The 25,475-nt window shown below is 40.4% G+C and overlaps 1 protein-coding gene across 6 annotated transcripts in view; it reads right to left on the reverse strand.

The window, feature by feature from the left end:
* Nucleotides 1–25,475, reverse strand: part of afdna (afadin, adherens junction formation factor a) — a 105,985-nt gene that overhangs the window by 25,159 nt on the left and 55,351 nt on the right. For all 6 annotated transcript variants that reach the window (XM_083934171.1, XM_083934170.1, XM_083934172.1 and 3 more), the window contains 7 exons: nt 22,839–22,984; nt 21,912–22,006; nt 21,396–21,661; nt 20,515–20,658; nt 20,201–20,399; nt 18,979–19,085; nt 13,569–13,649 (listed from right to left, as the gene is read on the reverse strand). In XM_083934171.1, coding sequence (XP_083790297.1) covers nt 13,569–13,649; nt 18,979–19,085; nt 20,201–20,399; nt 20,515–20,658; nt 21,396–21,661; nt 21,912–22,006; nt 22,839–22,984 — 1,038 coding nt within the window. The remainder of the gene's footprint in view (nt 1–13,568; nt 13,650–18,978; nt 19,086–20,200; nt 20,400–20,514; nt 20,659–21,395; nt 21,662–21,911; nt 22,007–22,838; nt 22,985–25,475) is intronic.

Below are 25,475 nucleotides of genomic sequence, written 5' to 3' on the forward strand. Positions count from 1 at the left end.
GCCTGATGTCAGCTGGGATCGGCTCCAGCCCCCTGCGACCCCGACAGGGACAAGCGGTTGAAGATGAATGAATGAATAAATGTAACCTGAGGACTGGGTATGGTTTCAAGACGCAACAAGTTAAAACTTGCAACTACTTGCAATGTGCAGGTTTTTCAACGTTCTGAAACCTGCCAGTTCACAGCAGTGAGGCGAGACTGTGCATCATCTCCATGGCAACAACTCTCTGTAGTTCCGTTCTAGCCTCCAACTTTTCAGGCATTTTTGTTGTAGCTGGATATTATTTGTAGGTAGTGAGATACTCGCTACATCTGCATTTCTAGTCGTGACAAAACACACAAAACAACGTTTTATTTCCCCAATTCTCTCTCTGCGTCTCCGTCCATAACAGCCATTTCAACCTGACAGTTTGTAAATGACTTGACCAGCCGTCTTTGCTAAGCCTTTACTGGCTGTTGAAACAGGTGACCAGTGTTACGTTCTAAAACCAGCTGCTGGTGATTTGACAAGCAGAGTGGCGGGCGACAACATCAGCCGGTTTGAGTCCAGACTTGACGGGTCAGTTCACGCCGCTGCAACTTTTACCTGCAACGTTCTAAAACTGTCTCGTCGCAAATCTTTGGTCTGAACTGGGCTTCAGTCTCAAGTCTTTATCTTCTGTCAAATCCAGTTGCAAATCATCAGAACAGTGACTTGAGTCGACCCATGTCCAAGTCATCAAGTCCACATCTCTGCTTTGAAAACTTCAACCACAATATTTAATTAATCTCAACTCTCTTCTTTTGCTGTTGGGAAATCAACAAAGAGCACAGAAAAGCCAGAACCTGACAGGAAACAGAAAACTGACACACACCACCTCAACATTAAGACTCACAGCACGTCTATAAACTCTCTCATAAAACTGTAGAGTGGATTAAAAGACTCCTAATTGCTGCCATTTATCAGACCTGGCAACGTGGCACAGTGTGGTGTGTGTGTGTGTGTGTGTGTGTGTGTGTGTGTGTGTGTGTGTGTGTGTGTGTGTGTGTGTGTGTGTGTGTGTGTGTGTGTGTGTGTGTGTGTGTGTGTGTGTGTGCAGCCACAGCTTGCAGAGGTTACACTCAGGTTAATAGACTGTTTGCAGGTCTTGTGTATTTACTGTTTCATCAACTTTAACGCAGAAGATAAACTGCAGCACTCATTTAAATTGAATTTTAAAGACTTTTTTAACACCACATTTAATTACATGTACAGTAAATACATTGTTTTCCACCAGCAGGGACATAAAGGCCTATAATTATTATATTTTTATTTAGGTACATGAATTTCCTTTCCAACTGTATAGAACAATAACTCATAGTCATTTATAAAGTAATGGTTCATCAAGTAACGCCACATGGGCCCAGATAAGCAGCAGACGGATTAACTCATTACATAATAATTTAAAAAAAAAACGCTAAAAATGCAGTTTCTTATTATGAGTTAATGAGCTTCACAGCGACAACAACAATAATCTGTCATTCAAGATGTTCTGTAATTGTTTGTTTTTGATGAAACCGTAATTTACTCTTCTTTCGTTGCTGCACATGCCCGAGTTCTGCTTCTGTTGGTCTGGGATTTACTTTAACTGTGTCCCTTAAATCATGATTATTGATTATTTTGTTTTTAAACCTGTTTCTTGATTGATTTTAGGCTGATTTTAGGATGCCAACTTCACACCTGGCCAGCTATGAAAACTAGCCTCCTGGCTAATTCTGGCATATTTACAAAAACGTTTATTAATATTCATGCTAACTGAGAAATAAACTGAATAAAAAAAACATAATAAACATAACAATTAACATAATTACACCAGTATTAATAATAAAAAACATAATAAAAATGCATAATTCTAATAAGAAATATTTAACAGCTCTGTAAATTTTAATGTTAATACTTAAGACTTGCAAATACTCTGAGGTTACAACATAACATTTCTTTTTCTTTAAATAAAATGGAAATTTCATGAAGATCAATATGGAAAATCATGTGAACAGCTTTTAAATGGACCTTGTGGTGATTTTAGAGAAAGATGGACGTGAAAAATCCAATTTCTAGCTCAAAGGCCAAAAACTTTTTTTACCTTACAATTTCCTTGTTTTTAAAATACATCCATTACTCTGTACCGAAGAAACTTATTTCTCACTTTTCTCTCTAATTTTTAATAATCATGCACACTGCAAAGTACCGGCCCATTGCATGAGAACTTTGTTTTCTGCTTTCCTGCAGCAGGAAACAACTTCATCAAAAAATCTGTGTTCAAAAAGGTTCAAACTGATCAGTTGGTTCTAAAATAACAATGAGCTTTGTGTTTCCTTCATCTACATCAAACAAATGCATTCCTGAGCTTTCACATTCTGCCACATATTTCTAACAAATGTGTTTAGAGTGTGGACTTCAAGAAACATTTCTTACATCACCTGCATTGAATGTGTTTTCTCTTTATTAACTATGTGAAGTGAGTGAATATGGATACATTTTTCTCGCCCGCCATCATCCACAGATCTGTGTCCCAGTTTCAACAGAGACTTTTCAAACTATTTGACCCGCAATGTTTTCAACTCTGTGTGCAATAATGAGTCTGGATCTATGCAGGCACGAACTTCCTGTTGAGTGACAAAGATGAGAGAAGACCAGTGAATCATTCTGACTGCTTTATGTCTGTTGTACATTACAGAAGACATTAAAAGAGCCTCTTGTTTCGGATGGAGCCACATATTCATGCACTTATCCAGAAAGGGGGGACTGGGGCGCCAAATCAGGCTCCAGAGACCCTTGTGGGAATTCCCCAGAATCCCCTGAGGCTGTTCAGAGGGGCGTTCAGCGAGTTAAAGGGGTCCAGAGGAGCCACAGCTTCTAGTTATCCTGTGCATCAGTGCGACACTGAATTTTAAAAACATCATATGAGCATGTGTGCTAAAACCACTATTTCCTCGCTCAGGTCGTCCTTCATAGTCTGTCACTGCTCAACTTGATTTTCTGTCCGCCTTCTTATCGAGTATTTCAGCGAATCACGTGTCGCATTTCGGTCACTTGTCTTAAAAAACGACAAAAGCATCCAAAAACACGCAGTCTTTGCATCAGGTTGGAAAAAGGTAGAAGCACATGCACGTTGCATCTGACTTTAATGGGTAAAAAAAAAGGTTCTGGTCTTGTGGAGGATTTTGCAAATGGACGCTGTTGAAACGTGAATTCAGTGCAGGTCTTAACTGCTTCACCAGCTTTTGGCGTCAAACTGCATTATTCTTTGCTGCCTCCAGGTGTGATGCCACAAGCAGTTAGTCTCGTGGTAGATATCCTCTGTAGACATGTGCTGTGTCTCAATTCAAGTGGATCTGTACTTAGACTTGCTTTTTGAAGTGCATAAATATGTTCCTACTGACAATTACGACAAAATGTAATGCAGATACGAGTACCTGGATGCTGCATTTCTTGTAAGTGCATAACAGCTGTGTGCTATCTGAGACAACCCTGCACTGACAGAAGTATCCGAATTGAGAAAGTTGAAGCGAATGAAGGCAAAGTATGACAAGCGAGTGAATAATACCAGTAAGACTATCAGCCAATCACTGCCGCGGATCTGGAATATTGCTCATTATGTTAAAGCCCAAACAGCCTGTTTTGTATAAAAACGAGCAGGATCCTCAACGGTAATCAAACCAATGTGTCACAAAAGTAGGAAAGGAGTCTATAGATGTGTAATTGAGCTATACGGTGGAGTGTGCATGTCCATTTGTTTCTGGGGATCACCCTGAAAGCAGCTAAAATGTACATGCAAACACAGAAGGGAACATGTATGCATGTATGTGTAGACGCATGGGCGTGTTGAAACGTGTGCACGCAGGTTCGTTGCAGTAATGAAGCTACGGTTGAGGGAAACCAGATGTGTTGTCACAAACATCACCAACATAAATTTCTCAGGCCTCTCAGTACCACTTTGAGACACTATGAAACATCTGTGAGACTAAATGTCTCCTGTGAACGTGTCTACAGATACACTTTACATGTAGAAAATAACTGGCATACCAGAAGGGAGAGCTTTACTGTTGATTTACTGTGTTTTAATGGACAGCTCTGGTTCTTTAAAGTGTCCTGACACAACAAATCAAGTGCACCTAGCAGCTGCCAGGTCTGCATTTAAGGGAAGGAATGACCTGAAGGAGCAAATCCTTGATGAAAACTATGACTTTTAATAACAGATTCAGACGTTGCATGTCAGGAAACACATACTGTCAGACTTTTAAGCTTTCAGATCAAATCCTCACATGGTGAAGTGGTTGCCCTTGAATTATATTTAGATATAACTTTGGTGTGGACATACAGTGGGTACGGAAAGTATTCAGACCCCCTTAAATTTTTTACTCTTTGTTAAATTGCAGCCATGTGCTAAAATCATTTAAGTTCATTTTTTTCCTCATTAATGTACACACAGCACCCCATATTGACAGAAAAACACAGAATTGTAGACATTTTTACAGATTTATTAAAAAAGAAAAACTGAAATATCCCATGGACATAAGTATTCAGACCCTTTGCTCAGTATTGAGTGGAAGCACCCTTTTGAGCTAATACAGCCGTGAGTCTTCTTGGGAATGATGCAACTAGTTTTTCACACCTGGATTTGGGGATCCTCTGCCATTCCTCCTTGCAGATCCTCTCCAGTTCTGTCAGGTTGGATGGTGAACGTTGGTGGACAGCCATTTTGAGGTCTCTCCAGAGATGCTCAATTGGGTTCAAGTCAGGGCTCTGGCTGGGCCATTCAAGAACAGTCACAGAGTTGTTTTCGAAGCCACTCCTTCGTCATTTTAGCTGTGTGCTTAGGGTCATTGTCTTGTTGGAAGGTGAACCGTCGGCCCAGTCTGAGGTCCATAGCACTCTGGAAAAGGTTTTCGTCCAGGATATCTCTGTACTTGGCCGCATTCATCTTTCCTTCAATTGCAACCAGTCGTCCTGTCCCTGCAGCTGCAAAACACCCCCACAGCATGATGCTCCCACCACCACACTTGACTGTAGGGATGGTGTTGGGCAGGTGATGAGCGGTGCCTGGTTTTCTCCACACATACCGCTTAGAATTAAGGCCAAAAAGTTCTATCTTTGTCTCATCAGACCAGAGAATCTTATTTATCATAGTCTGGGAGTCCTTCATGTGTTTTTTGGCAAATTCTATGCGGGCTTTCATGTGTCTTACTCTGAGGAGAGGCTTCCGTCGGGCCACTCTGCCATAAAGCCCTGACTGGTGGAGGGCTGCAGTGATGGTTGACTTTCTTGAACTTTCTCCCATCTCCTCACTGCATCTCTGGAGTTCAGCCACTGTGATCTTTGGGTTCTTCTTTACCTCTCTCACCAAGGCTCTTCTCCCCCGATTGCTCAGTTTGGTTGGACGGCCAGCTCTTGGAAGAGTTCTTGTCATCCCATACGTCTTCCATTTAAGGATTATGGAGGCCACTGTGCTCTTGGGAACTTTAAGTGCAGCAGAAATTTTTTTGTATCCATGGCCAGATCTGTGCCTTGCCAAAATTCTGTCTCTGAGCTCTTCAGGCAGTTCCTTCGACCTCATGATTCTCATCTGCTCTGACATGCACTGTGAGCTGTAAGGTCTTATATAGACAGGTGTGTGGCTTCCTTAATCAAGTCCAATCATTAGAATTAAACACAGCTGGACTCCAATGAAGGTGTAGAACCATCTCATGGATGATCAGAAGAAATGGACAGTACCTGAGGTAAATATACAAGTGTCACAGCAAAGGGTCTGAATACTTATGTCCATGTGATATTTCAGTTTTTCTTTTTTAATAAATCTCTAAAAATGTCTACAATTCTGTGTTTTTCTGTCAATATGGGGTGCTGTGTGTACATTAATGAGGAAAAAAATGAACTTAAATGATTTTAGCACATGGCTGCAATTTAACAAAGAGTAAAAAATTTAAGGGGGTCTGAATACTTTCCGTACCCACTGTAATTCTATCAATTTCCTGAGGTAAGCCTTACTGGGCTGTACACTAAAAATCCCCCTCTGAGCTCAAGCCTGGAACTAAAGTGTTGTTCTCTCTCACTTCAACAAAGCTCACCGACCAAGTCGAATATCAGAAAGCTCTTCTTTTGCCCGAGTGGAAAAGGTTGTACCGAGAAAAAAAAACTCTGGCTCTGAATAATGGTATTCCTTCTTTGTTGATGTTTTTCAGTTCAGGGAGATAACTAATTTAACAGGACAAATTATTACAGTGACCCTGATATCGGGCCAGTTAAAATATGAATATAAGGGTCCTTTAAAGATGTACTCCATAAGATTTTAATCTAGTAAATTGTCTGTTAAGTTCCTATCTATCAAAGAGTGAGTTAAAACATTGGTGACTGATCATATGACCTACTAATGGAAAGCAACTCTTGCCTTTTTTGCTGAGTATTTCAATATGTGTGTCTGTGGCGACATTCCCTCCCCAGATGTAAATAGACCAACCGCTGTCGACAGCGTCACTTACACGGCGGCCTGCAAGTGGAGCACGTCACTAACGGTTATGCTGCGTTCATTTTTAATCAGAAATCTGGAATTTCCAACTTCTGAGTGTGTGTGTGTGTGTGTGTGTGTGTGTGTGTGTGTGTGTGTGTGTGTGTGTGTGTGTGTGTGTGTGTGTGTGTGTGTATTGAGGGGGGAACATATACGGACTGGAAGTTAAGAGGTAAATGTGTTTCAATAAAGTTTACAAAAGAGAGAGAAAAAAAAGTCAACACATAGTGAACGTGAACGTGACAAGTTTGAGGCTCTGAAAGCACGGGCTCGCCTGCAGTTACATCGTACTGCCAAAGAGGCCGCTAGAAACAACGTATCTCAAATCTTATGTAGTAGAAATTTAAAAGTTAATGTAAAGAAGATTTTATCGGTGCAACCACCAGTTATTCTCACTGCTGAATGTTCTTTATTTTCTAGATTAAATGATTAATTTGGTCTGTAAAATGTCAGAAAATTATGAAAAACTTCCATCACAGAGCCCGAGATGACATCTTCATATGTCTGTTCCATCCAACAGACCAAAGATATTCGCTGTGAGATGATAAAACGCAGACAAAGCCCATTTTTGATGAAGTGATTGACTTTACAGAGTAACTGACTTGACAGAGTGACTGTAGTCTCTATGTAAAGTCCCTGAGACACAGTAAATGTGCTGTGTGTGGACAGCAGAGTCAGAGTGATACAACATTTTTTACCCTGCGGCTGACTCAAGCTGAGAACCCGACCTCTGCAGCAGACCCACAAACAGAAACAAGTAACGACCACTAATGCAGACTGCACACACAACAAGAGTTAAATCATGTCAACCTGTTCCCTTGAGGTTATAAACCACTCATCTATAAAGAGAAACCAGAGGTATTCAAAAGCCTTGCAGGCCCGCACAGGTATTTTCTGTCTTTTTAAGGGATTAAACCTCTTCACAGGGCTCTTTGGAGACGTCTCCTTGATTCTTCTTTTTTAATTTTGTAGCACCTGTTTGGACAGGAGAGCTTTTAAAACACCTTAGGATTCTTTGGTAAATGCAATTTCCTGACTTCAGCAGATTTGCAGTGTAAAGCCGCACCCAACTTTAACCCGAGAAGATGTCTGATCAGCTAAATATAACTGACAACACACCTGTGTGGAGGGGCGGAGGCTTTCATGGCGTCCTTTTTCTGACAGCAACAAAGTGAAAAGAGCTGGGTTGAAGAAGAAAGGAAGACGAGGGAAAATATTCACTTGTTTATTTTACAACATCTGGTTATATATTGGTCGATATGGCTTCTTGATTTGTTTATTCAGCTGAAATTTAAGTCATTTTCTCGACCAGTCACAGATGCATTAGCATTATTTATTATTTATTTATTTTTCATATGTTTGAAATAAAGCATTCATTCATTCATTTAATTATGTTGCATTAAAAAGAAAACATAGCCGCTTTGTAAAGTGCATTTTCTGAAGGCTCCGTCAAATGTGTGCAGAAATAGAAAGAGGTTGATTTAACCTAGGGAAATGAAGTCTCTGCATCAAACTAACAGAGAACCACCGAAGTTTAAATTCAGGAAATGAAAGGGTCAAATAAAGATGCGCGCTGAGTGATTACAACGCAGCCACCTTTACAGTTCCACCACTAGAAGCTAGCAGGTCAGTTGATTAATCGGTCTAACACTAAAAAATGTCTCACTCAGCATCTGTATCACAATTCTCCAGAAGACAAAACAAAATCGACATGATTTATATCAAGATAAGCTTGGTTGATGTATCTTTAAACTGCCAAATATTGATATCAGTAACAGCCTCAAAAGTCCACTTGTGTTTGAACTCTGTGTGGGAAAACATTGGTTGAGGTTGAGGGAACGTTTCATCGTGTCCTCTGATAACCTCAGAAGCCCTTCAGACGGCAGAGCTGACCAGCAGAGATGAGCTCAAAAATAGAAACAAACAAACACGACGTGGAAGCTGATGCGTTAAGAGAAGAATAAGTGCAGCTTGTGAGAATGTGCATTATTATTATTATTGTATTATAATTACATTTTGCAAGTAATTAGCAGTTTAGTAGTTTTTCCATACAATCCTGCCACATTATGATTCTACCGAAATTTTCTCTTTCACACACCTTGTAAACACCTCTTGTGCGAAGCTTTACAGGAAAGCGAGTGCAAGAGCGCGTGTGTGTGTGTGTGTGTGTGTGTGTGTGTGTGTGTGTGTGTGTGGTACATCCTCCCATTGTTTCAGCCCTCACAGGGGGTAACCCTCTCATAGTATTGTTCCACTTCTAGTACAATTCGATCCGCTAACAACAAACACACACAACTAACACTTCAAACACACGATGGAAACAAACAGAACAATGTTTCCAAGTCATTCATGTCTCTGATTCCCATCTAGCTTTAACGATTGCATAAATCAAGCAAAACTCCATTCAGAGTTTCAGCTATTTCAGACTGTGGTGTCCATCTATAAATGTACACAAAAGGCAACAGAATGACTTCAGACAAGTATTCCAAGTACCACTCTGTCAGATACATCAGTGAGATAATGTGCCAATAACCACTGCAGAATTAAACTACAAGATTGTTGAGTGGAGTTTGGTGTAAGATTCCCTCTTGCAGGGAAACATTGGCGTGTCTCTGAGAAACATGGTTGCAACATTCTGCGAATTGAGTTGTTCTAAATCTGTACAGAGGGAATGTTCTGTTCTTTACTTCTACAGATAAATGAGTAAACACACCAATACAGAATGAGGAGGAAAGTTTTCTCAACTCACCACTTTCCTTTCGAAAAGCTGGGAATGCAAAACACACACGGGTTTGACTCATTTAGTATTTTTAAGGATACAAATGCGTTTTAACTCACAGCAAACTCCTGCACTCATTTGTTCCACAGAGGAAGAGAAAAGGGGCTTCAACATGAATATAATGCATGAAGTCGGAGTGATTGTCACGTTTAAAATTAAGCAATGGATCACTTGCTGCAACACCTGCATGAGAAACTAGACTGAGGTAAAACTGCTTTTTTTTAAACTGAAGAACTCGACAAACCAACCTGAGATTTTGGTTCTAACTTATGAAATCAGTAGTCAGAAGTTGCCTAAAATTTTTATTGCTATCAAAACAGGCAAGCCCAGAATAAGGAGACTAATAATAAAATACTATTTAAGCATATTTCTGTGTCTCATGAGACATAGACAAGTGTCTCATTAGATTAACCTCACATCAATGGCTCAATACAATCACTGCATTAACTTCTTAAAATATCAAGTATCTCACTGAGCACATTGCGGTTGCAATGTGTGTGCTTTTACCATCTATGTCTCATGTGTGTACTTAAGTTTAAACATTAGCAGAAAGTCCCTGAAAGCAAACAAGTGACAGACCAGAAGGCCATCACACACGTCGGTCTGCTGCTATAATTCACGTGTGTTCAATATTCAAGCAGCTCCTGGAAACTTCCCTGTGCAGCCTCGAACCAGAGCTCTGAATAAAGTCTGTGTATTAAAAGAACGAACAGAAGAAGAATCACAAAATGAAGAAGAAGACAAAAGTGTCAAGAAAATGTACAATAAAGCCGTGTTACCTGGTCTCTCTTGCCCACCACAGAAAACCACATGTTGCAGCCACTCGCCAGCGCTGTCCAGACCAGTTCACACTGGGACGTCCAGACCGGGACTTGCACTCACACAAATTCACACACACACACACACTTCCTTTTAACCAGGAGAGCACTTCAACCTGCTTCAACGTGCACCGACAAGTCCAAAACCTTTCAATTACACCGGCTGGGAGTAATCCATTCAGCCAAACGTCTACGTTTAAAATCACTATTTACAGCTGAGAATGAGTAAAGCGAATTCCTACGTGTGTGGCAAAAAGTAGTGCAGGTTATTTAAAAAAAAAGTTTAGTAAAAAAAATTTTTTGAAGAAGAAAACACTATAAAAACGTGGTGGAAATTTAAAAAGCTCCAGTCTATGTGTTTTTTTTCAAAAAAAAGAAAGAAAAGATGCAGTAAATTCCTGAAATGTTCCCCAAGCACATAAAAATTCCTAATTGTGGCGTGTTCATGAAGAGACCAGTGAATCCAGGCGGTGATCCAAGAAGGTAAAGTGTCGGCTGGGACGCCGGCTGGTCAGAGTGAGGTGGAGCGCTGCTGCAGCTCCACCAGGCAAATAACACACACACACGCGTTATATAACAGGACAGAGCTCAGCCCAGTTTACCGAGAATTCAAGCAGCTGTTTGACAAAATTCTCTCTACCTGCCTTTCCCATCCAATACACACACACTTCACCCCCCCATACGCCCACACAGCTTTTAAAATAAACAGAAGGTTTCCTCAGTACATCCCTACATACACACACACACAACACACACAGGAAAGCTCTCCCCTTTAGCGGGAAACACTACTCTAAAGAAAGAGAGAGAGACCTTATGGTTCACACAGGATACATACTTTCAGTCTGCCTCATGCACTTTATCTATTTAATTGTTTAAAAAACATTTTTCAGTAGTTTTTCTTGAAAATAGAGGACAGAAGTCATATCATTTACAGTAGATCCAGCACCAGTTGTGACACATTTAACCTGTTCGTGGCTTCTGAAAACATAGAGCTGACGCAGAACGCTGCAAGTTCGTAACGCAGATTGATTAACACAGGATCAAAAATAAAAAGGTCATGTTCTGCCTCGTGTCTTGATAAACCGGCTTTGAAGTGTGTGAAACATGCAGTTTATCCTGCCAACAAGTCAAGCTAAATATGCAGCTAGGTTCACATAGGCGACCTGATATTTGGTCATTTTCATTGGTTTCCAGTGTTTCCACTGGGAACCCTGAGGACGCAACAAAAGATCTCACCTATTATTAGTAGCATAGCAACCAAACTTAACACCCGAATTATGTGGTGAAGCCAAAGACAAATTTCCACATTGTGGACAATAAAGGAAATAATTATCCTTCATTGATAAAGATCAGGAAAAAAGCAGAAAAGACAGGATTTACATTTACTTGATGAGACTCTACAGAGAGGGATCCCCATCTGAGGCTTTAACACAGGATTACGTCACCACCTGACTTGTAAGTGCACCCCCCCCCCCCCCCCCCCACCCACAGGAAGTTTGGTAGTCTAAGTGGACGTCCAACTGTGCAGCATTTTTATTTGACATTTTAAATTTAAATCCAAGCAATATGGGACGTTGTGGACCTTTGTGACTCCACAACAGAACGCTAAACTGCTCCAAAATAAGTGACAATCCACAAATGAAACAAACCTCACACCAGGTGGTTTACATCAGCAAGTGGATCTTTAATGAATGTTACGGAAGGCCGAGGTTAATGATGACTAATTCATCTTTCATGAAGCTGTCAAACTGTTAAATACTCAGCTGATGAGAGATGATCAAATTGAAGGGTGATGATGGGGACGTTTGGAGGATGAAAACTGGATTTATTCGTTGTTTCATGTCAGTTTGAGTCGTGGGTTTCAGCATTTGTTTAACATGCTTTTATGAGAGGTTTAAAGTTTTATGGACCCAATGTCCGAGTAAGTGTGTGTGTTTCACCTGGCTGCAACACGAATGCCAGCTTTGTGGGAATAAATTTAAGAGTAGAGGGGAAACGATTAAAGAACTGTTTTGGTAAATGATTAATCGTTTGTGACTTTTTCATTTTAAAAAAAATATTCGCTGGTTCCAGCTTCTCAGTTGTGAGGATGTACTGTCGTTCTTTGACTTCTGTGACAACAATCTAAATATTTGTTGGTTTTAGCCCGTCAGTCTGACAAATGAAACAACTAAGGGAGGTAACCCTGGGGGTGTTTTTTTTTCACTTTTAAAGAAAACGATTAATTAAGAAAATAATTGGATTTATCTAGAAATAAAATAATCATTAGTTGCAGCTTTGATAAAAGCTGAACCGACTTTAGATATGAGCTACCTGTTAGCTCTTACTTGGCAATATTACATACATCAAACTTTTAGCTTGTTCGCTAATCCTGAATTATAATAAACATCAATTTGACTTTAAATGCCTGGAAAACCGTATTTTTTATAGAACCTTAATAGTCTAGATTTTTTTAATATCCTGTTCATTACATCTATAACAACTTGGGACATTAGCTGCATGTTATTCCTCTGTCCTACTCATGTTAACTCTGTATTTTTACTATTGACATAAGAAAATGACCAGGTTGCTGTCGACGGTCTACAGCAATATTATTTCTATCCAGTAGATGTCACCACTGTGCACATCTGTCATCTTTATAGACAATAATAATAATTTCTTATTATCATTCTTTTTTTCTTTCTTTCTTTCTTTCAAAATGTTGTTACTCTTCATTTTAACTGAACCTTCTTGAGTGAAACCTCTTAATCTAATCTCCTGTCCATGTTAATCCAATCTAATATCGCCTTTTAACTCAGCACAAAAACAGCTGGATATGTTTGCCAAGTTTGCAGCTAACGAGGGTGGATATGCATGAATCTCATTTTTCCTGATACAATAGCTGCCCTGTTGGTGAATCTGTGCACTTCCGTTTAATATGGGTGGTGTTTTGTATAATTTCCACAGGTTTGGTCAATACATAAAAAAGGTGCATGGGCAAATAAACAACATGGACAGACCGTGACACCCTCCAAACCCACAGCAACATAAATACACAGCGTTTTTATTTTCCAGAGTTTTCTTTGCAAAGTCACTGTTTAGTCTCTGAACTGCAGTCAGACTCAACAATGAAAGAAATCTATTTAAAAAAAAAACAAAAAAAAAGCAGCTTTTTCTGTAAGCACAGTGTCACTCAGCCTCACACACACACACACAAACTCAAAACCAACGCACTCCACCTCAACAGCCAAGATAAAAAAGTACCCAAGTTATTTTTAGATTTTCTGTCAAATTCGTGCCAATCCTCCAAACTTCTGCTTCAGAAACTGTTTGAAAAATATATGATTTCTGCCTTGAAAGGGAAGTTTTCTCTGCCTGCTCAAATAAAAAGTTTCTTGAAAAGCTCAGATCCCTTTGGATTTCACACACTTACACACACACACTCTTACTTCCAGGTGGAATTTCCTACCTTGGCAGCCACGATGCTGAGGCCCATGCCGTTGTGCTTCTTCAGGGTTACCGTGACAACCTCCGGGTCTTTCCTCATTGGCTAAAAAAAAAGAGAGATGGACAGGAAGAAACAAACTGTGAGTGAAAGGCTGAAACCTCTCAGATGTGTCTTTAAAAAAGACTTGTTGGGAAAATTCAGCGATTGGGTTTTGGTGTTGTGTTCCCTCAGTCTGACTCTGAGAACCAGACTGTGGAGTAAAAAAGAGGGAGGGATGAGAAAAAGGGAGGGAAGGAATGAAGGAGGGATAAAAAAAAGGGGAAAGGGGAAGACCACAGAGGAACCTGTGGTTGCTGGAATCAAGTCAAGAATGAAAACCACATCATGGCTACGCACACACAGTTTGTGTGTGTATATATATGTGTGTGTGTGTGTGTGTGTGTGTGTGTGTGTGTGTGTGTGTGTATATACAGTATATATACACACACACGCACGCATGCACGCACGCATGCACACACACACACACACACACACACACACGGGCTCATTTAAGCAGGGCTGGGTGGGGAGAAAGAGCGAAACAAAGAAAGAGAGAGAGAGAGCTACCGAGGTTTCATGAAACAATATTCTGAAAAAGGAGACTCCAAAATAAATAGACTTATACAGAAGCATGTCTGCATTGCAGTGTGTATTTTTAAATGTGTGTGTGTTTGTGGACAGTGTGTGTGGGGACAGCACTCTTGCATAAATGTGGAGGGAGTTGATTAGGAACACCCAGACCCAAACAACAACAACAACAACCACATAACAACTACTGCTACAAAAACACTACATCTACACTGAGAGGCAAAACAGAGTGCAATTAAAACAGGACCGCAATGGTAGCACAGTTACACTATAATGACATCTCAGCTGTGACAACCAGAGTACAAACTGTATATGTAGCATAATGTAAATAGTGACATTTCCATGTATTTCTGATTATGAAGCAGGTCAAAGTGCTATATAAATACTGTGAATTTTAAACTTTAAACATACAAAAAAACAATACTGGATACCTCTTCTAATATCATGGCAAAAAGGAAAAAGGCACACAAAACATGCATTAACAACTAAGCTTTATTGTTTATCGTTTGTTTACATAACTCACGTGAAAGACAAAGGATTTAACAGTTCTGTTGTTTCTCCATCATCTCCGCCTCCGGCAGCGTTCATGGAAAAGTGTAGCTGCAGGCTAATGGTAAGCTAGTGTTAGCGGGTAAGCTATTCTATGTCGTCTGTGGGTTTTTTTTTTTCCGTAGCTTCCGTCCTTACAATAGTGATCTAATGTATACTTAACGGGAATTGTATCGTTTTAAGCACGTTATCCAGAAAGTATCTGAAAACCATACTTAGCAACCTTATGTGAAAGTATCAAAACAATCAATCCGCAGAGAAATGCTCACAGCCCGTGTTCAGAAACGGTGCCTTTAAATGAGCCGTCAGGACTTCCAGTAAAGTTGTGATGTCACAATACTACTACGACACTATACTGTATAAAGGAGGAGTGCAGCTACAGTGCCGTTACAGTCATTGCCTGGATGCAGTGACGGTGCAGAAACGCAGAGAGGGCAGATGTGGAAGTCCCAAGAAATGCTGGCCAATCAGAGCAGACTGGGCTTTCTCAGGAGGGGCTCTGTGAAATTCTTACATAAGTCTGCTGGTAGATATCTGATATGAGCATATGAACATCAAAGGGGTTATTGCTGTCTGTATATATTATTCTCGTAGTCAATGCTGGTCTTTGGGGGCGAAATTCACAGTCCTCTCTCTGTGCAAATGTGACTTGTATGGTTCAGCTGCAGAAAATGCAGACATGAAGCTGAGTTGAAAAAATCAAGAGAATATTTTCCAAAGTTACAGTCCTTTAGTGGCATTTTTTGTAACTATCCCTTTGCTGCTTCTCACAATAATGGAAATGCATTCAAAAAAATATACAATTACAGCAAACCATAACTCTTTCAAAGTACATATGGGCATGTCAGTATCGTTTTAAAAATGTGAACCTAACCTTCTTTAAAAGCTTTCGAAAGGCTGACTTATGTAAGGCTTTTACTGTAAAGCAGGTACAGCTTTATACCTTCAGCAACAACTTCCTAAACTAAAAGTAGGTCTACATAAACAACTTTTTCTCTATCAATCTAGAAATGCTTTTCAGAAATGGTCTCAACAGCAGATCATTCTAAAATCTGCCATGTTCTCACTGAAGTCTGGGCGAGTTTGACTAAACCATTTACACCAGCAGGAAAGCAGTTGACTTCTATCTGCATTTGTTGTTTTCTCTGCTCATGTTTTAAGCAGTTAATAATCCAGTTATACTTTTTTCGAAACTAGCATATTCCTGCACAATCACAGTTTAGCTTGAAGGCGAACTTGCCTTCTGGATCAAAGCATCTGTTGAAGGTCATTTCAATAAATAATAATGTCCAATGTTCTTAATGTCCTGCATCTAAATTATGTAAACACACTACATCATATCCACCACATAAGCCCCGCCCCCTCCAGTCTGCCTGAACACACACACCATTAATCAAAGAGTGTGTGTGTTTGTGAGAGACGCCTGCATTATGTCGAGACTACAGTCAAGTAATAGTAGAGCAGGGATAAACAGCCCAATTACAGAGGAAGTGGCTTTGTGTGTGTGTGTGTGTGTGTGTGTGTGTGTGTGTGTGTGTGTGTGTGTGTGTGTGTGTGTGTGTGTGTGTGTGTGTGTGTGTGTGTGTGTGTGTGTGTGTGTGTGTGTGTGTGTGTGTGTGTGTGTGTGCGTGCGTGCGTGTGTGTGTATATAAAAAGAGCTCCATCATTTACTAACTAACTGCCGCAGTGTGACTGGTGTTGATTAAACTGTGTGTGTCTCTGTGAAGATTGTTATGAAAAGTAAATTGCCGCTTCTGAAGTCGCTGTAATCACTGCCTTCCAACTGGGAGACCACACACACACACCCCCACACACACACACCCCTGAGAGTCGAATCAAAGCAGCTTCCAGGTTTAAACTCTTCTATAAATAGTCAAACTATGTCAGCTGTGCCGTCATGTTGTCTGCAGCTCTGTTTCTGTTCAGGAATTTTACCTTTTTTAGTCTGAACAAATTCACCTGGAAGCTGATCCTGCTGGGTTTTTCATTTAGTCAAGAGCCGACTACTGGAACTCCCATTCAATCCCCCTTAAAACCCAGTAAATCCAGTATAATTTACACCTAATTATCCAGTACTGTGAAAAAGACGAGCTTTAACCAGAAAAGGGACTGAAGCGAACTTATATAATGTGGATACATACCATCAGCTTATGTAATCTACTTATGTAATCTACTTCTTAAAGACAGTATCATCCATCTTTAATCTCCTAATAGCATGCCTCATATTATTAATGATATTTCTTAGCATTAATTGTTGATTGTATATGCCAACAAGTAGTTGGTTAACATACGGACGGAGCCTTCTGTCTGTACTCTGCGTACATTTGGTCCATATTTCTGCACGTATCCTGTAAGCTTGCGGATACAGACCGATAGGGACCAAACCTTGCAATACCACCGGAAATCGTGGGGGCACTGTACACAATAAAGCACCATGAATAGCATACACAACGCGAGAAAGTGAATGGTGACCACAAGTTGGTTGCTCAGCCTCACTGACCGCCGCACTGTGCAAGTTCTCATGCTTAGTGTGAGGAGCCAACCGGTGAAGCAAGTTACCAAACGCCCCGACGAACATCCTGAAATACTTTCTCTGAAATAATTTCTCTCATCTGTAAAAACCAATGACTGGAATTCTCCATCCACAATCTGGGAGGTATTTAGTGTCCCACAGACCACTGCCGTCTACAACGCTGCCTGTCATTTTGCCGCCGTGTTTGTTGTTGTCGAACTTTATTGGAGTAGCTTTTGAATCTGAGCGACACCCTCAAGGATGTGTTGCTCAGCGTCCACTCGAACGTAAAGGACGCATGGAACTATGAGGGCAGTGACGATAAGAACATTGATAACATGCGTCTCTGTTTACTCACGAAATTGGAGCAGAACTGAGCATTACATTGACAAACGGACTCGGCAGTGAAAGGCACCAATGTGCTGACAGATTGTGTGTTTTTGTGTTTTTAGCTTAGTCAGAGAAGAGAATAGTCTGTTAAAAAAAGATCCATGGAAGTGTTTTGCCCTCATTGTTCTGTGTATATCTGGCTGGAAGTGATGTGGTGTGTTTTATATGGAAGTAAGTAAGACTGCTTATGACCACTTGTCAGCAACCGGTCATAAGATAACTTAAGAGCAACTTTGGCCTTGTGTGCGTTGCACACCTATCATAATTTAGTTATGACAGGTGTCCTGGCATTAGCTGCTGGAGTTTTTCACCACTGTTTTTGGAATAAAGAATTATCAGCAGAAAAAATTCCATTGAAAAAGTGTATAAAACTTTCAAGTTTCAAGTATAAAATGCAAGCTAGCACTTTAAAGTTAAGCAATTTATGCACTTTATTAAGGACAGTCAGCAACAAAATTTTGAACTTTACCGGCCGTTCTGCATTAATAACCAGAGTCTGTATGTGCAATTGCCACTTTATATTATATGTTATTTTTTGTTACTGTGAGCTCTGTCATTGTCAAGTTTTGCTGTTGGTATGTTATGCCTTATTTTCCTCTATCTTCTTCTGTTATATTTGTACTTGTTTTGAAGTCTTTCCCTTTCTCCTTCTAACTGCCAATGGGACAAGGGATGCAAATTAGCCACCTGGCTACAATCCCTCACAAATTTCAATGTAAATGTTCATTAATATGTTCTGTCCCTTTTTTAAGAAGTAAACAAATAAATACAATTACAAATAAAAGGGGAACCAGCTTTAAAAGAAGTGACTTGTGAATTTATACCATTTGTGAAGAGAGTTTTAAGTGGATTTGGAAAAGTAACTCAAAAGCTCCAGAACAGCTACTAAATGGACCCTGTGGTGAGACTGTTTTCTCAAACCACAGCTAATAAAGGATAGGATGAAAACCATGTGAACCCAAGTAAGGTTGCAATGGTTTTTCCATGTGTAGACTTCCAAGCATCCATCCCAAAACAGCCGACGGTGAATAGAAATTCCTCTTTGTTCCTCGGCTTGAAACAGAATTTTGTGGTCAAACGGTTGTGAGAGACACACGCCGATCAAAGAAGTCATCTAAGTGCAGCATGGAGACAAGAGCAGCGTCCTGAAGTGACTCTGCAGACACTGTTAGTGGCTGTCTGAGCTGCAGGACACTCTAATCTACACAGTTTCACTGAGTCAGCGTTACTAAATCTGCTCAAAAGTCCTTTACCTGGGCTGCCCCACTGCCTTGAGACACACCGGAACGCACACGCACGCATACACACAGGTTTAGAGAGTCAGTGTGTGTCCGTGTGTTAATAATGTCCTACCATCTCAGAACTGTCAGCAGCAGAGAAGTGGCTGTCACAGTCGGCTCCTTCAAAGTGGACGGTCCAGGTACCAGGCGAGCGGGGTTGAGGGACCAACCTACAGAAACCTGGTGAAAGAAACACGCGTTTTACATTTTCACTCAGTCGTTCACCCACACAAACATAAACTATAGGACAAAAATGATGTCAAAACACTGTTCAAGATCATTCTTTTCTGCAAATTTGGAAACAAACACATGAAAAAAGTCCAGGTTACACAAAAGCTTCAATCATGAAATCTGATTGATTCTGTGATCTTTTGTTTATTATATTTGTTCGTCAATTTTGAGTGAATTGTTGATTGTTTATCATCTAAATAATTAATTACTGATAATTATTGATTTATGCCGGTGGTTGAAGATAGGACGGCGTGTGAAAGCAGCTGCAGATGTACATCAGCTGTGCTCTTTCAAGGAACTGTGTTTTGCCCAGGTATGCAGTCGTGGTGTTTTAGACCGCAACAGATCATTGGTTTAACTGTCTGTTAAACCAAGGAATAAACAACCTTGTAAGCAAAGGAAAAGTTGTGATTATTGAGCGCGTCTAGCAGGAGATATCCGGGAAACCTTAAGGAAAAGTATTGCACTTTCAATACATTTAAAACCATTTTGTTACAGATCCAATCAAGACATGTGAAAATACTTCACAATGAGTAATTTGAGGTGTTTTTTTCAAATCAAATCACCAAACTAAAAATATTTAAAAGTTTATCTGCCTCTCCTCCCTTGTAGTGTCAAACAGCACAGTCACACAACAATAAGCAAAAATATTTAAGTATTGAAGTCACGACTAATAACACAATTATTCATCTACTTTGGAAACATCATGCAACTCATTTAACTAATTAAAACTGGTCTTTTTAGAAGTGTATTTTCTTGAAGTTTAAATATAATTCAACTGAAAAACTATTTTTTCCCTCAAAATGAGATGAATAATATATATATATATACACACCGTATATGTATGTATACATACACATTTGAATAATAATAATAATAAGAAGAAGAAGTATGTCGTAGTCCACTGCCAAACGATCAACTGTAAGATGCTGTACACTCTTGCACATAAGGCAGGGTGCAATAATTATTTGATAACTAAATTGCATTTCTATGTTTAAAAAAAAAACTGTAAAAAAGTGTATTGAATTTCTTTCTATTATTAAGCACTGATCCAGTGACTTTACCTCTCTGCAGCAGCGGCTCCAGGAAGTCCTGCAGGCCGTTGGGGAGGCTGCGCACCACATCGCAGGAGTAGCCGTCCTCAGGCAGGAGGAAGGGCAGCTGGAGGTCCGGGTCCTCCTCCAGCTGAACCTCTCTTCCGTCGCTCCTCGCCAGCTCATCTGCTGTGTTTTCTGCCACCGCCACCACGTGGTCTATCAGCTCCTGTAGAGAAACCGCACACAGATCAGACAAACCGGAAAAGAGTCACATGGTTAACATTACGGAAAGCTGACTTTATCCAGCAGAAAAACTACTGTTTCGTGTGTTTTTGTCTTACAGGTGGGATGTAAGGCTCGTCTGGAGCACAGTGGTAGTTGGTCATGAGGGCGTGGAGCTGCAGGGAGTTGAGCTTAAAGCAGGTGTTGTGGATGTTCTGCACATCCTGCATGGAGTATTTGTCCATGGTCAGCAGGGTGGTGGCCTGGAGGACACACAAAAGAAAAAAAGAAATCATATTTTACCCTTTTTCATGATACACACTGCTTGTGCATGCTACAAATACACCTTTGAAATCTTATATACCAACTTGAAAACTGGCTCCTCAATGTTCTCTTGCAGATTCAGTTTGATTAAATGCTCTTATTGTTAGAAATAGACTCCTTCATGATCACATTATTATCTGCCAAAGTTCCAATGAGAGATTTCCGTGTGTACTTTGTTGTTCTCACTGGTTTGAAAAGGCGAGGCTGAGTCACACTGCTTCCACGCATCACTTGAAATTTAACAATATAATAATCAGAACCTGATGACAGCTGTTGGGCTTGTTTGATTATTTTGCCAGGGAGACGCCCATGTCACTCAAATCTTATCAAACAAAACTCACTCAGCCCTGACGAAGCTGGTGATCTGAGATTTTAGAGTGTTTAACTCCTATACTTTAATATTTTATACGTATTTTCTAACTTAGACATCAACTGTTGATTATGTCACAAATATTGAATGTTATTTAAAAAAAAAGAGTGCATATAATTTCCAATTTTCAGGTGCTTTTAAATGTGATGGTGTACATGTTTCTGTCAAACAAACCCCTCTGTTTCTGTGTGGACACTTGTTTGAGGTTTACAAAAGAGTTTACTGCCAATGACTAAAATAAAATCCACATCCCTGTCAGTCTCAGCATCTGCACACACTTCCCTCATGGGGGAAGTATCCTCCTACCTGTACAATTCGACTGAGGTGGCAGTCGGCAGCAAGCTCCAGACCCTGTTTCTCCGCCCAGGCCTCGATGTGACTGAGCTGCTGCCGGAGGATGGCGCCCCAGTAGTGACAGCACAGCCCCGACTCCGTGTCTGTCACCAACTTGTTGAAGAGCCACATGTTGATGAAGTGGAAGAGCTGCGAGAAGAGCTGGATGGTAAGGGCGGCGTTGACGCGACACCGCCGCAGCAGCGACATCGCCCCCGTCAGGGTGTGCAGGACGTCCTCTGCAAAGAGAAGGAGACATCGAATACACGGTCAAGCAGATTGCTTCACAATAAATTTGAGTCAAAGAGAAATATGAGGAAACAAACAACTCTGTCTTGTTCAAGTGTCTTGATGCCTGCTTTATCGCCATTTCACAAGACAGACTTTTCTCAAATCTCAACGGATTTTCTTTGTGAAATATTTGATAGTTTTATCTCTTTAGACCCCTAAAACCACTGCATGCACGTGAGGTGTGTTTGTGTTTATTACCGATCTTGGGTCTTTGTGGATTATGTTCCTCAGGGTCGTCCAGGAAGGCAGGCATGTAGTTATTCAGATCTGCCTGGAGACAGTGGACCAGGTATCTGCAACAACACGTTACAGCTCTTTAAAAACAAACTGACTTCACCATCAAACCATAGAGCTCATATCCAATTGTCTGTCCTTCAGGGAAGTTATAACAAATGATCATCAGGAGGCACGTGCACATCCATCAATTCTTTACAGGTGCAGGGTAACAATCTGCACAAAAAGATGGAAAAAAACACCTGGACGACGCTTTATTGTCCCCAGTAGTACTTTCTCCTTGATTTAATTGTAAGCTCATAAGCCTAAATCTGCAAGAATAGCACACAACCTAAGAAAATATGTGTGTGTTTGCTGTAACTAAACTAAAGGATTGTAACAGGTTACGCTTTTCTGTCTCAAAAGATCATAAGATATAATTATTACCAAATCATAGAATAGTAACATGATCATATGAAAAAGGAAATATTTACATCATATTACACTTGTTATATGCGTGTATGTGTTTTCCTGTATTCGTGACATCATATGTGCATCGTTCATATGTGTGTTTTATGCAATATTGATGTAACTAGTGTGCGTAGTGCCCCCTTATGTATAATATCCATTTTCCAGATTCAGATGTTTACACAGGTCATTTCACATGCTCATCTTTACCTAATAGTCAAAATGTTGTCCATGTAGAATGAAGGAAGAACACGGAACAAGAGAGCTATGTGTATTTTTTTTCATTTCTTGTGAAGAACATTTAAAACTTATTCCAGCGGACGTAAAGTTACCTCACATCCCCTGACCTCCACAGAAAAATGACCAAATTCCCACATATCTAAAACTTCCATATTAATCCAGATTCCCCCTCGCCCACACAACCGTGCACACACACAGACTGACTTGAAAGCCATCTGGACCAGATGGGCGAGGATGTCCTGGGCGTCCAGCGTGACGCGATTCAGGTCTCGGTCCTGCTTGATGAAGTTGAGCAGCTCCGAGGCGTTGGCCATCCAGAAAGCCAGCGCTCCTGCGATGTTCTTCTGCTTCTGTAACGGAACAACCACAACCACAAAGACAAAGAAAAACATACAGAGGATGTTGTTAGAGCGGGAGGAAGACGGAGAGACTGGAGAGTTAAAAAAGAAGGTTGAGTTTGAGTGGCAGCCAGAAGGAGCAGTTTGTTACTTTCAGGGATAGACTCATGCCCCGCCCACCCCTCCCTCTAAGCCGACCCGCTGCTGAGAGAAAGAGTGGTCATCGCTGTCACCTAGAAGCTCAATGAACATTTGAATGTGAGCTCTAAAAGATGTTCCTTTATGACTTCAAGAGAGACAATAGTGACCACTCCTTTATTCCTTGCAGACACCAACTCCAGTCACCAGGTCACCACACACGAGCCTCCTCCAGATGGCTGTGCTGATTTCTTTTTTACTCAGTATTTTACTTTACAGTATTTTAGAACGTAGACTTACACTGTGGACTACGTGTATTCACGCTGTGAGCAAAAGGATCGACAAGTGATATCAGAATAACAAACAGTGAGATTTAGGGTCATATTTAAGCACGTTCTTCCTGTCTATATTAAGCTCCAACGTCATTTTATTTTAATATACTTCTGATATTTTTTAAATCATATTAACTATTTCACATTCTTGTCAAGAGTTTGATGAGAAGTTTGATATAATTCTCAGACAATTGCAAGTAACATTATATGTAATTTGTTGACTCTGTAGAAAAAGTGTAAAGATGACCGTTTGTGGTTTTATGTTGGGCTTAAGGGCGAAACGTTTTCTTGGTCGGGAGCAGTGACTTTTCTGGATTAGAAAAACTAAATAAAACGTGTTAGTAAAAGATTTCAAGCAGCTTAAGCAGCTTTGAACAGAGCCAGGCTCAGCTTGTGCTAAACTAAACTAACCAGTTTAACTTATTTAACTTACAAGGGGGCATAGGAACCGAAGGGTCGCCGGTTCAAGTCCCCACACGAACCAAGAATGGAGTGTGGGCTGTAGGCTGAAGGCTAGAGAGGTGCCATTTCACCTCCTGGGCACTGCTGAAGTGCTCTGGCTGCTTCCTCATGGGGCAGCCCCCTCGCTCGACATCTCTCAACTAATGCATGACTGTGCATGTGTGTATTTTGGGGGGAAAATAATTTCCTCTTGCAGGACTGATAAAGGATTGCTTGCTTGCTTCCCAGCTACATATTTATCCTACAGATGTGAAACAGGGTATCGATCATCTCATCAAGCTCTAACCAAGAAAGCGAATACGTTTATTTCCCAAGTAAGTTTTCTTTAAGCTCATAAAAATACAACACTTCAAGGGGAAATATAAAAGTACTTAAAGACAAGTGTTGTTCTTTTGTAACTGTAAAAAGATCCATCAACCTCGTAGCTTCTTGCAGACTAAACAAAGATAATATCAGTGAATAAACAGTTATCTCAAATAACACTGAGTGGACGATATCAGATGTTTAATAACGCTCCACATGTGAGTCTACCGTCTAAAGGACTAAAGGTTTTCTGGGAGGACAGAGCTCAGTGTGTGAGGAGCTGATTGGTTAATATCCCCGCCACTCAGAGAGGGAGGAATGTGCGAAGCTCGCTCGCCTGCACTCATCTATCCCCGCCTTGAAAAAAAAAAAAACAACCATAACACAAAAGAAAAACACAAAACCCTTCATTCAGAACAGCCAGAGAATGAGGGATGGAGCCAAGTGCATCCAAAACATTTAGGAAACACTTAAAAACACAGACGCATGATGGCAGAACATGTTAAATGACCTTCCAGACAGACAAATGAAGCAGAGGAGGTGGAAGAGGTCGGAGGGAGGGACGCGACCCGTCTCTCATCCACACTGTTGAGTAGGAGAAGCAACACATGATGTCACACAACATGGATGCCAGAATTAAAGATGGAGCAATGATGGGGAAGAGTGGTTGCTTTGGTTTTGCTGTTTGTTTGGTTTGGGTTTTTTTTAGTACCAGGCAGGTCCAGGAAGCTGAATGGAATTAGTCGGGTTGATGTTGCTGTTGTTGCTTAGTTTTCCAGCTGTGGGAGGACGCATTATTATGGCTTTCTTTTCACATTTCTGTTAGAATGGAGAAAAAGAAGCAGCAGCAACAATGAAGGGCTTCAAAAAAAGTAGACAGAAGAGGGCAATAAAGAGAGGAGAGAGATTCAGAGAAGTGAGCCAAGAGGTTGATGAGGTTGGGCGACAGGATTTTACATTTGAAATCTTTAACAGAGAATGTTTTTGCCTACAAATAGTGACAGATTAACTAACTATTACAACTATTGTCTTGTGACCAGAAAGAGATTTTGGGAAAAGTGTTTAAAAACTGATTCAAAAGGATGTTCTTGGATTTTTAACTCTCCAGGACTCAATATTTAATACACAAGGAAGAAAACAACTTAAAACATATCAATTTCAATACTGTTTTTCCCTTAACAGATTCCCAAACGTGCATACCGGCTGATACAGAGTACCGATCCAGTGTGTTTAAATATATATATATATATATATATTATTATTATTTA

This window comes from Echiichthys vipera, assembly GCF_963691815.1.
Source record: "Echiichthys vipera genome assembly, chromosome: 19".
Lineage (NCBI taxonomy): Eukaryota > Metazoa > Chordata > Actinopteri > Perciformes > Trachinidae > Echiichthys > Echiichthys vipera.